At 42.5% G+C, this 13,547-nt stretch overlaps 1 protein-coding gene across 1 annotated transcript in view; it reads left to right on the forward strand.

Annotated features, from left to right (window-relative positions):
- FNDC3B (fibronectin type III domain containing 3B) overlaps positions 1–13,547 on the forward strand; it is a 270,448-nt gene that overhangs the window by 192,174 nt on the left and 64,727 nt on the right. Inside the window, exons 16-17 of the mRNA XM_075202134.1 lie at positions 9,027–9,098; positions 13,011–13,129. Of these exons, the coding sequence (XP_075058235.1) occupies positions 9,027–9,098; positions 13,011–13,129 (191 nt within the window). The remainder of the gene's footprint in view (positions 1–9,026; positions 9,099–13,010; positions 13,130–13,547) is intronic.

Raw genomic sequence — 13,547 nt, forward strand, 5'->3', positions numbered from 1 at the left:
GATAACCGGCGCTGCCATTACAGGCATAGAGCGCTGGTTATCGGGTAATGAAGATGGCGGCGGCCATCTTGGATTTCGGCAGAAGCGCCGAGGAGAGGGGCTAAACCAAAGATTCCCCCCTCAGTCATAGGAGGGGGGGCGTCGGATACCTTCCGCTGCGGAGACCTCTGTCCTAGAGGTCTCCACCACTCTGCCACTATTATGATAGTTCTTTTGAAGAAGAAGGAGAAGACATGGAAAAAAAGAACTACAGGAAGGGGGAGCTAATACATAGAGTTCCCCCCTTCCTTCAGAGAGAGAGATGGTCCTTCCCAGGTCTTTTGGCGCCAGCACAAGCCCGGGAAAAGGAACAGAGCTGAGGAGAAAGCACAGACTGCTGTCAGATCTGCTCCCCAGGGTGGCCTTTGGCTAAGTATCACCTTTATTTGCACACATATCTGATGTGGTTATGCTGGGCTAGCAGGTTTACTATTATAGCCTCCTACTAGCCATTGATATTTATGGTGTTTACTATTTCAAGTACAACTTTTAGAATATATCAGTTGTTTACTTGGTATTGCTCTGTTTTTCATTGCTTATTTACTCTCTCTCTATATTAACTATCTATCTGTATATTCAGCTAGATTTGTTATTACTCTGTGTGCTTGGTGTGCCTTCCTTTATAAATATGACAGATAAGGAAAAGGGCCTATGCCAAAATATTTCACATGTTCAAAATGTAATGTTAAATTACCTAGTGCTCAGAGGGACCCGTTGGCGCTCTGCACGACATGCGAAGCAGAGGCTTCCACTGCACAGATACCGCAGGTTTCAGTCCCACCGTCGGTGGAACCGGCCTGGGTTACCTCCCTTACGCAGTCGGTTAGCTCTTTAGCTCAAATGGTCCTTCAGTCTAACCAGTTGCTGACTACTGTGGCAACTTCTGTGGCTAGTAATGCAAGTTTACAGTCAGACCCCCCGGCTTCCTCAGGTTCTAGTGCTTTGAGTATGCTGGGACCATCATCATTACAGACTGACCCAGCCCTGGTTGCTACAGAACCGGCATGGTCTACAGCTTTTATCAGAGGGCTGAATAAGCTTAACCAGCTACTTGACCCCTCTAGTACCCCGCCTGCTAAAAGAAAGAGGCCTAGATATGTTAATCCCCTATTGACCCTCTCAGATTCTAAAGAGGAGTCTGAAGAAGAAGGGGAAATTTATTCGGACACTGACCAAGGTCATTCCTCTGAGCAGGGAGAAGTGTCTAAGGGCCAATTTGTAAACGATTTGGTTTTAGCGGTAAGACAGGCGTTGGATCTCCCGGAACCGGAAGATGTAACCCCCAGAGACAGAAGTCTCTTTAAAAAGGCCAAGAGGAAGGCCAGCCGTTTTCCTCCCTCCGCGGAACTTAGCGATATCGCTGAAGGGGCATGGAAACATCCTAATAAAAGATTTTCTATCCCCAAGAGGTTCTCTTCCCTTTATCCCTTACAGGAAGAAGAAGTGGCTCGCTGGAAAAGTATTCCCAAGGTGTACATTCCCATTGCTCGCTTAGCAAAACATACTTTACTCCCAGCCCCGGGTTCAGCGTCCCTGCCGGACGCCAATGACCGCAAGGTTGAATCACAGCTCAAATCCATATTTGCGGCTGCGGGTTCTGCCTTTAGACCCACATTTGCCTCGGCCTGGGTGGCTAGAGCCATGGAGGCATGGGCAGACCAGCTAGCTGAGGCCTTACAGGACTCCGGATTTCTTCCCCTACCCTTACACCTAAAGGAGGCTTCGGGGTATATTTATGAAGCAGCCCAGAACTCAGCGGCAGTCTCCTCTTCCATTCAGGCGGCCTCCATTTCAGCCAGAAGGATGCTTTGGTTGAAATCCTGGGAGGGTGATGCGGAATCGAAAAGGTCCGTTGAAATTATCCCCTTCTTGGCTGCAGGTTTGTTCGGCCCGGAATTAGATACCCTTATTTCCCAGGCCACGGGGGGCAAGAGCACGTCCTTGCCAGTCTATGCTAGCAGGAGCCGCGCCCCGAGGGGTAGCTCCTTTCGTCAGCCCTTTCGTGGGGCCTCTCCCCATAGGGGACAGTCCTTTAGAGGCAGGCAATCCAATTCCAGAGGCTCCTCTACCAGAGGGAGGTCCTCATTTGCATCCAAACGCCAGGCCCCTAAATCTCAGGAGAAGCCTGCGTCCTGACGACCACCCTGTATTGCAGGGGGTGCCTGTGGGGGGACGTCTGTCTCTGTTTTACGAACAGTGGGCAGCGTCTTCCCAAGATCCTTGGATTCTGGGAATTATTTCAGAGGGGTACAAAATAGACCTTTCAGGCCCGGCTCCACGTCGTTACTTCCAGGCCCCTCTTTCCCGAAATCCAGTAAAAAGACAGGCTATACAGGATTGTGTAGCTTCTCTTCTAGCTCAGAGGGTCATCGCCAAGGTTCCAGATTGCCAGATAGGAACAGGGTTTTATTCCAACCTATTCCTAGTCCCGAAGCCGGACGGCTTCTTTCGCCCTATCTTAAATCTAAAGGGCCTCAATGTTCACTTAAGGGTGGACAAGTTTCGGATGGAATCTCTAAGGTCAGGGATAAACGGCCTAGAGAAAGATCAGTTCATAGCGTCCATAGATATAAAGGACGCGTATCTCCATATTCCCATTTGGATCCACCATCAGTCCCTTCTCAGATTTTCGGTGAGATCAGTTCACTATCAGTTTCAGGCCCTCCCCTTTGGCCTATCAACAGCGCCAAGGGTCTTCACAAAGATTATGTCAGTGATGGCAGCATGTCTTCATCTGCAGGGTGTTCAGGTCGTTCCTTATTTGGACGACCTGCTAATCAAGGCTTCCTCAGAGAGTTGCCTAAGCTATCACCTATCCCTCACCCAAGCGGTTCTCGAGGGCCACGGATGGCTGATAAATTTAAGGAAATCCCAGTTGGTTCCGTGTCAGCGCATGGTGTTCCTGGGACTCATCATGGACACCAGCAAACAAAGGATATTTCTCCCAGTAGAGAAGATCACCTCTATTCAGAAGGTAACCTCCCAGGTTCTGTCTTCTCCCAGACCCTCAATGCTCTTGTGCATGAGGCTACTGGGAAAGATGGTGGCCTCCTTCGAGACCATTCCCTTCGGTCGAGCTCATTCTCGATGTTTCCAGTGGGACCTATTGTCGAAGTGGTCAGGTTCACACCTACGCCTAGATCTTCAAAAGATTTCTCTATCCAAGAGGACGAGAACATCTCTTCAGTGGTGGATGTGCCAGGATCACTTGAATGTGGGCAGATCCTTCGCACCTTGGTCGTGGATCATAGCCACGACGGACGCCAGCTGGGGGGTGGTGGTCCTGCACCTCCGGCTCCAGGGATGTTGGTCGGTTCAGGAGTCGGCTCTCCCAATAAATGTATTGGAATTGAAGGCCATTCTTCTAGCCCTTCAGGGAGCACAATCCCTTCTTCAGGGCCACCCAGTCCGTATCCAGTCCGACAATGCCACGGCCGTGGCATATATCAACAGACAAGGAGGAACCAGGAGCGCAGCGGCGATGGATATCGCAGCCCAAATATTGGTTTGGGCAGAGCTATATGTTCCGGCAATATCAGCAGTTTTCATTCCAGGAATAGAAAACTGGGAGGTGGACTATCTAAGTCGAAACCAGATGATGCCGGGGGAGTGGTCACTTCACCCGGAAGTCTTCCAATCTCTGGTTCACAGGTGGGGTCTTCCAGACATAGACCTCATGGCTTCCAGACACAACAAAAAGGTCCATAGGTTCTGCGTAAGGGTAAGAGATCCCCTAGCGGCGGCAGTGGACGTCCTGACGATGTCATGGGAATTCAGGATGGGATATCTGTTTCCTCCGATCCCCATGCTTCCTCGCGTCCTCAGACGAGTTCGACAGGGTTCCCTACCAGTAATTCTGGTAGCCCCCTTCTGGCCACGGCGTGTGTGGTTCGCAGAAATAATATCTATGGCGGAAGGTCCGGGATTCCACCTTCCGTATCGTCACGACCTTCTTCTTCAAGGTCCATTCCATCACCAGAATTTACATCAGCTCAATTTAACGGCATGGCTGTTGAAGCCAGCCTTTGGAGGGCTAGAGGGTTTTCTTCCAGTGTAATTCAAACGTTGATGCGAGCTAGGAAACCAGTGTCATCTCGCATCTATCACCGGATTTGGAAGGCATATATTAGATGGTGTGAAAGTAGGACATACCACTCGTCCTCCTTTCGCCTCCCTTGCTTGTTAGCTTTCCTTCAGCATGGCTTAGAAGCAGGCCTTAGATTAGGCTCCTTAAAGGTTCAGGTTTCAGCCCTTTCGATATTTTTCCATACGAAGTTGGCTGACTTACCAGACATTAGGACTTTTTTCCAAGGAGTTCTCCATATACAGCCTCCTTATGACCCTCCTACAGCTCCATGGGATCTCAATCTGGTTCTGGACATGCTCAAGGGACCCCCCTTCGAGCCTTTGAATAAGGCGGATTTTAAGTGTTTGACCTGGAAGGTCCTTTTTCTTCTGGCTATTGCCTCTGCTCGCAGAGTTTCTGAATTAGGAGCCCTGTCCTGTCGGGAACCTTATTTGGTGTTCCACGAGGACAGAGCGGTGTTAAGAACCCTTCCTTCCTTTGTGCCAAAGGTAGTTTCGGCTTTTCATCTAAACCAGAAAATAATTGTTCCGGTTTTCTCATCCACTTCTCATACGGATCAGCAATCGATGAAAAAGTTGGATGTGGTTAGAGCTCTCCGCATTTATGTTAAAAGAACTTCCCAGATTAGACGGACTGACTCACTGTTTGTTCTTTATGACGCTAATAAGAGAAGCTGGCCAGCCTCAAAACAATCCATCGCCAGATGGATTACGTCTACCATCAGGCAAGCTTATATTAATGCTAACCGTGCTGTGCCGGAGAGACTTACGGCCCATTCCACCAGATCGGTGGGGGCCTCGTTGGCAGCAAGGAATGGAGCTTCTGCGGACCAGCTTTGCAGGGCAGCCACCTGGTCCTCTGTCCACACCTTTACCAAATTTTACCAGTTTAATATATTTGCCTCTGCGGATGCAAATTTTGCTCGTAGTGCTTTACGAGCAGGGCTTTCAGAGTAGTCCCACCCTTAGGGGGCTGCTTTAGAACGTCCCCATGGTAAGCAGTGTCCCCCAGACCGGATGAAGGAGAAAAGAGGATTTATGTACTTACGTTAAATCCGTTTCTCTGATTCCGTCTGGGGGACACTGCGATCCCTCCCTTCTGTTTTTCTTCTGTGTGTTCTTGTGTGACTGCCCTTTTTTATCTTGGGCTTGTTAAAACTAACTGGACAGGAAGAGGCAGGGGGTTTGTAGAGGGGAGGGGTTTGCCAGCAGTACTAAATTAACTAGTTAGGTGCCAACTCCCAAGCTCCCCTCCACAACCCATGGTAAGCAGTGTCCCCCAGACGGAATCAGAGAAACGGATTTAACGTAAGTACATAAATCCTCTTTTTTGTCTCAATAGAAGATGGGGTAAATTATATAGACTGAGCAAACTTCAGGTCAAATTCATTTTGGACTTCTAAGAGCCTGATAGAGGTGCATGTCACTGTCCTTCAATAGGCTTACTGACTATGAGTCTGTTGTGAACAGGAAAAACTACTTCAAACCGGTTAACTCAAACACATTTGGGTCTCATGAGCGCCTGAACCTACTATATATGCTAACATATATTTGTGAAAGAGTTGTTCTTAAGTCTGTTTGCTTAGCTTAAAATGCAAACTGGTTTCTGGAAAATATAGGGAACCAGTTTAGTGATTTGTAGAGTGGTGAGGTAGATGTGAGAAAGGAAAGGTACACAGCATTTAAGACAGATCGAAGCAGGGATAGATGGCTGAGGTGGATGCCAGAAAGGAGAAGGTTGCATAATCGAGGAAGGAGATAATAAGAGAATGGATAAGAGTTTTTCTTGTTTCTTGGGTAAGGAAAGAGTGTATTCTAGTAGTAGAACTGAAGTGGGAGGCAATATGGCTGGGAGGAAGACTTGATGTGAGGAATAGTCGGAGGACAGTCACGGATGACACCAAGGCTGTGGGCTTGAGATACTGAGGACATTTTGTTGACTGTGAGGGAAATTTGAGGGAGGTGAGAAGGGAATATGATAATCTCTGTTTTTTCTCAGAGCTTCAGGTAGCATTGGGACATCCATGTGGAAATAGCAGAGAGACCATTGGTTACACAAGATAGTAGAGAAGGGGAGAGGACAGAGAAGGAAAGGCAGATTTGGATGTAGTCACAATAGAGGTGGTACTGAATGAGCGAATTGGTTCACAAAGTGGAGTAGACAGTGCTGACAATTGTGGGAGAGGAGTTTAGGATGTGGGAGAGGTAGAGATGCTGAAGGAGTGTTTGGACAGGTAAGAAGAGAACCAGGAAAGAACTGTGCCATAAGTCCAGTGGAGTGAAGGGTGTGCAGAAGATGAGGGTGATCATAAGTGTAGAAAGCCTTAGTGAGGTACAAAGGATTTAATATGGAGAAGAGACCCTTAGACTGTGATGTAAGTAGATTAGTGATCACTTTCTGAGGGTACTCTCAGTAGAATATTAGCAGTGGAAGCCCGATTAAGAGTGGAGAAAGGGAGTGGGTGGGGAGAAAGCACGATGGGCATTTATGCACAAGTCTCTGAGTCTGAGGTTGTTTAGATTCAAAGGGGAAGGAAAAGTAAAATAGGACAGAAGTTGGAGAGATAGATCAAGCGATGAATTCTTTAGGATTGGGGACATGAGCATGTATTTAAAAAAAAGGATGGGAATGTGCCTGTCTATTGGTGTCTTTCTATGACAAAATATCTTGTTAAATGGTGTTGGTTTTGTCTTTAAAATAGGTGGCTCTGTGAGAGGAAGGGTAGGTGGTAAAAGTGGGCAGAAAAGTGAGTTGAAGGTTGTAGAGAGGTAATGTAGGTTTTAAGACTGCATGAATATTAGAGACGTAAAATATGCTTCGTCAGTGAAAGGATAGTGTTATAAAATGAACAGGTGAATTGAAAATATAAGAAGTCGGGGGTGGAGCGAGATTTTCTCTAGTGACCTCAGCAGTGCAGGAGCGGTAGAGGGTCTGTTTAGGTTAGGTCTAGTTTGGGCTGAAATGGGTATGTTCTTGTAGAAAACAGCAGCCAGATGAGGGCAGGATATGGTATAGTTATAGGAGAGAGGATGAGGTGACACTGTGCATGTAAATTTCTTTTAAATTGAGTATAAGAAGAGGGTGAAGGAAAGTGTTGGCGGCCGGAGAGTAGGAAGACCAAGTTGGAGAAACTAGAGACGAGCAGAGGCAGGAGAAAAAAACCGCAATGGAGTGTCCATCATAAGCTGGGTACACACTGAAGAATTTTCTAACCGCCATGTTATCTCAAACGATTGTACCTACGACTAAAGGTCCGATCAGTCTGACGATTCATGTATACACACTGACATGATTTACCTTCAGATCTGTGCTCTTCATCTGGTCCATCATCTGGTCCTCTAGTCTTCAGAGAATGACAGCACAATATTCATTTATTCATTCTGGTCACACTGATTAAAATGTTAATTAATCTTGTTATAGCTATCCACATGTCCTAAAACATTTCGTTAGCTTCTGTGTCTCTGAAACGAAACATTCTGTGTTAGAACGGACAAATTAATTATTCCTTCTACAGCACTCTCCACATTTATTCCCTGGGACATTGAGTGCTAGCATTGGCTGAAAAGAGCCCGACTGTGTAAACTCTATGGAGATCGTGAGCATGAGTACATACACACTACATGATCGTTAGAGGATTGGTCGGAAAATTTTAAACAGTACGACCAACTAAATGAGCCGGCAATCAACACCTTGGAACGAATTTAGACCATCGTGTCACTATACACACTAACCCAACTTGTCGGCTGATTTGCCAGATTATTGGATGAAAATGCTCCAGTGTGTATCCAGCCTTAGTGAGTGGGAGTCCATAGTATGTAAATAGGTTTTATTATATCTAAATAAAAATAAGTGTTCTATCATTTCTATAAATACATTTTATTTGCACATAAAATACATATTCCTTATAAAAAAAATGCAGGCCTTGTTTAGGTTGTCAAAGCACCTTTCCAAGTGAACATCCCATTAATACAGATGAGAAGTTCATAGGGGAGGGGCTTTGACAACCCTGAACAAGACTCCTCGAAGCAAGAGGGAGAATTTCCTGCTCGGACTATTAAGTGCTTAGGGATACCTGATGAATTCGCTGAGTATCAGTAAGGAAAACTTTGTATTTTATTTTAGACCTAATTCTACCCAAAACTGCAGTTTTAGTTTTTGATGTAATTAGCCTTTAATTTCTTGGCTTGTACATGTCCTGCACCTTTTACCAATTATATATATATATATATATATATATATATATATATATATATATATATATCTTTCATTTTCCTTTCTGTGTTTTTGCAACATGTTCTTGAATCATCAACCACTGTTGTATTATCTTTACTCTTGGGTACGACTTCTGGAAGATAAACAAATCTTCCTGTAGATGTAAACACATGACTGTAATGCACTGAATGAAGTATAAAGGATAAAGTAATGTATTTAGTAAGCATTGCAAAAAAAACATGGAAACACAATAAATTGAAGCGGTAACAAGAAATGAGAAATAGTTATTCACTGATGTACAATGACAGCCCTGGCTAATCTATGTGCACCTGTTTTTGGTAACTTTCATTTTGCCCAATCAAATAAATTGCACTGTAAAAATTAGTCATTGATTAAGACAATATCGATCTGAGTATCTGTATGACAATTACATTTACCATTCTCAACATTTGGATGAACTAAAGCACACACTTGAGACAGTTTTCAGATGTTTGTTATATAAATATATGTGTCTAGAAAAATAAATGGGCCAGTTGGTATAACAACACAATGACGATCTGTTCTCGAGATCAGCCAACTAGTGTTCCTTATTAAAACAAGTCCTGTGGAAGCTGCTATTAGCTGGCGCAGGGAGAGATAAGTACTGTGTTACAGCCGACGGCACTTCAAATAACTGTCTTACTTTCAGATGCTCCTGACGACAATGGTGGCTCAGAAATACTGAAATACCTATTGGAGATATCCGAAGGGACGTTTGAAGGTGCGTTATATAGAAATTATATGTATTATAGCGTTATTTAGATGCAAGTAAGTTACATTTATTGAAAACAGATGAGGGACAGCGATTTAAAGGCCATAGAACCTGTCTAATATAACTCACAAATACTCACAGTATGTGTCTGATAGTACTCTGGCAATGCCCTCAAGCTAAATGTTTATCTTCTGTCTTTAGAGAGGTGGTATGCTAGGACCTACCATCTGCATCTATCTGTTGTCTCAGTTGCCACAGTGTATTATTGTAATAAGTGCCTGTGGCCAGGTTTATGGGTCGGAAGATGAGGCAGCTGTCTTAGGGACACAGGTACAGAACTGAATAGAAAGATTACAGTCTTAAGCTAGGTACACACCTATGTAATCTTACTTAAGATGCAACTTCAGTAACGATTTCACCAACGATTGAAAGTCCCAGTGAGCATGCGATTTCATGCGTGCACACCTACACAATTTACCTTCAGATCTGTGATCTTCATCACTCATATCCACCTGCTGTAAAGATTGTGACTCTACAGATATCTGCCTAAGCTGATGGTCGTGAGTTTGTGTACACATCCACATTTGCCCTATTTGTTTCATCGTTGATCGTGATTTTTAAGAAGTTTAGAAAACCAAATCAACAGATGCAAAGTGGGACGATAAAACATGATCGTGGGAGCGTGCACAGTCTTACAATATCTGACCAAACTCTCGTAAATCCTGTGATGTGCACACTAATACATAGGTGTGCTTTACTCCTACTGCAAATGTTTTGTTTTTGGTGCCCACTTGGAGTCATTTCACACAATATTAGTGTGCAGAAAACATGTAATGATGTCACTGATGTATCCGAATTTGATATATTGGTGAATCTTTGTACTGTTATTTCTTCAACCTTTTAAGAGGAAGCATACCACTGGCTGAATGCCATTACATAATACGATTGGCCAGGAAGATTGACATAGTGAGGTGTACCTGCTAATGATTGGATGTGAGTGTCATGTGATTAGCTCATATCCAAACATGTGACGCCATCTACAGCCAGGTACAGAATGCTGCTGCAGACCTTCCCGTCCACTTGTGTTAAATAAGGTTATTTGGTTGGAGGTGTCAACCTGGATGTTTTGACTCTCAAATGTAGTGAGGATCATCATCCCAACACTTATACTAATCAAGTGAAGAGATAATACAGGATCTCACAGAGCCTCAGAAATGTTTTTTGAAATATCCGATCAAATGTACCAACAAAATGGGAGCATCTATAGAAGCATTGTGCTTTAAGTGATTACTCCACGTTCATGGTCATTGTTTTAATGCTAATGAGAATAACTAAACACACAGAGGTATTAAAATATGCTGACATCAGGAGATGACGCAGCAGTGGAAGAGGGCATTGTGCGGCTACTGTTAGATATAGCTAATAAAACCAGATAGGCAAAGGGTGTAATTTACCCAAAAAATTTTGGAGTTTAAAAAACACAATGGTAGATTTATCCTCTAAAATAAGTGCAATCTGTTGTGGAAGAACTTTTATATTTTTTTTCTGTTTCGTAGATGACCAGTATTGTATTAGCTCTGACATAAAAGAGACAAGTTTTTGTCTATTAATTTAACTGAAGGAAAATACATTTAATTATTTCTAAGGAATATATAGCTTAAAATTTCATGGATTGTAAATAACTAAACAGGTAGATAATTTTGAACTGATTTAAAAAAAAAAAAAAAAACACGTCTTTTAAATCATCTTTAATTTCTGCGTTAAAATCAGGCTCATCTGAGCTCACCTCAGTTTAGCAGCAGGCGCACAGGTTATGTATATTTATTTTCGTTCATTAAGCTGAAGGCTCAGGAAAGGACGGGGTGATGCAGGGGAGCTCTGCACAAACAGATGAGGCACAGTAGAGGCAGGATGGAATACAGCGCTATAGTCACTTGCTACCAATTACCGAGTTAAGATTGCTTGTGTACCGCTAATGAATTCCAAGAAACAGGTCTTCAGAACTTAAAATCTGACAACTGCAAACAGCAAATACGTGTTTGCAGGGATCCAGGTGCTAGTAGCTCACCACAATAAATCAATACATTTATTTAAATCAAGTCAGATGACTAGTAAAAAATAGATGCAGGATAATTAGAGCTAAATTCTCCACTCAATTTAGAAACTACAAACCATTGTAAAACAAGAACCCTGCGCTGAATAATATAGTAATATAGTATTGGCAATATTAAAAACATTTCTAAACAGCATATATAGGAAGAATACAATAAATCAAATAAATTGCACTGCAAAGCCCTCTTATTTCAAGGAACTAAATGAGTGAAAGCGATCTCCACCTGCTAGGAATAACAATATGCGGTTTATACCGTGTCCTTGGAAAGAATCTTATTGCACGTGCTTTTTAGACAAATAATTTGTTGTTATCCTCTGATGTCAGTAGGGGATTCAAACTGGGGCGTGTTTAGCTGGTGTTCAATTCACCAACACGGTCAGACCTTGGTATTATCCATATTAGGGAGATGCATAATTAACACAATACCTTGTTGCCATGGCCACCTATGTAATGCATACTTGTCTGCTTTTCAAACTTCTACTTCCTGGAAGAGAAGTCATGTGACAGGGGGTAGGAGGGGCATGGTGAAGTCATTGCGTCACCGTAGCTCCAACTCCTGGGGTAGTAAATGCCAAAATTCACAGCATTTCATAGCAGGGGTGGAGCTTAATTATGTGAAATTGAGTTATTAAGCCCCACCTCCAGCACGTCCGGGAGGTTGCCTATTCTTCTGGGAGTCCGGTACCACTCCCCAAAATTTGCGAACCCCCCAGAAATTCTGGGAGAGTAGGCAAGTATGATGTAATACATCTTCCAGGTAAGTAATCATTTCACTATCAGCATAAGGAAACCAAATGAATCTTTCTGACATGTCTGTGCTATTCCTCGAAAGGTCCAAGTATGGCTAACCGGTTAATGTGCTACAGGTGGGATGCTTGTAATACTCGTCTGGTGTTTGGATGCCCTATTGGCATCAATGGATTACTTAGCAGCTTATTTGTATGGAAGTCTAACTTTGAAACAAATTATTTATCTCAACAGCATGTGCAATAAGATTGGGAAATTGGGTTTTCTAAGGTGGCGGAATATTGCATATTTCTATTCCTAGCAGTAGTAAAAGTTGTTTGATTTATTGTATGCTTTATATATATGTTTCTATAAATGTTTTTAATATTGGCAATACCTTCTAGTTGTGTTTTTTCCTGCCATATCTATTGTTGTATTATTCAGCACAAGGTTTATATTTTATAATCATCAGATTTTAAAGTCTGTTCTCTGCTGATGTTTTACAATAACATCAAATGCTAAGTCAGTAGATCCACAAGCTGTACTTTAACAGCCACTCTATTAAACTGATACTTAAATGTTACTATCAAATATCATCTTATAATAATAAACAAAAGCTGTCATTTTATGCTTATTGTACTGTATTGTACGACAGTATTTTGTGGCAAATGCATACACATGCTGAAAATTAGTAAGCTTCGATGGTTGGATAATTGCTATGCACTAAAACAATTTGTTCTGTAAAATAAAAATGGGAAATGAAGGTACCTGGAATTGGGTTGTATAGGTATTAAGTACACACCAAGTTATACTGCAGTCACTGAAACAGCTTCATAATTTGACTGTCATCTACGTTTCTATCTCTTTTATGCTGGCAGTGGCCATTGCCTTTTTCACAGATAAAAGTACAATTCTTCCAAAGTAATCTGTACACTGAGATGTATTAGACGCACAATCACACCATTGTATGCATTTGTTTGTATCCTTTATGTTGCTTGTTGTTGCTTTTACTCTCTATTCTGTTCTATTGTAAAAGCTGAATATTTAGCGTTACATTATGATAATGATCATGCCTTTTACAGCGACACAATGGAAGGTAGCATATAGCGGATCTGCAACAGATTATACCTGTAATGACTTGAAACCAGGCACTTTATACAAACTCCGTGTGTGCTCCATCAGCACTGGGGGACACAGTCAGGTACGTAGTAGACCTTCTATTCACAACAGTATTTTTATAAATCTTTAACTCTGAACTCTTTGACTTAGAGCAAATCAAAATGATAATGCGGCACTTAATATTACATATTTATCTATATCTCTATATATAAATTTGCATATATATATATATATATATATATATATATATATATATATATATATATACAATATACATATATATATATATATATATAATATACATATATATACACATACAATATACATATAGTAGAGTATACATATTGTGAACCAGCAAGGAGACCGCTGGTAAAATTCAAATTAAAGGACAGACAGCACTCACATATTTGCTTTACTGGGTGTGATAAAATTGCCACATATTCTAATCTGGTGAGTGCTGTTTCTCTGGCTACAAACAACAATATGATTGTACGGGTATT

The sequence above is a fragment of the Mixophyes fleayi genome, chromosome 3 (genome assembly GCF_038048845.1).
Source record: "Mixophyes fleayi isolate aMixFle1 chromosome 3, aMixFle1.hap1, whole genome shotgun sequence".
NCBI classification, from domain to species: Eukaryota; Metazoa; Chordata; class Amphibia; order Anura; family Limnodynastidae; genus Mixophyes; species Mixophyes fleayi.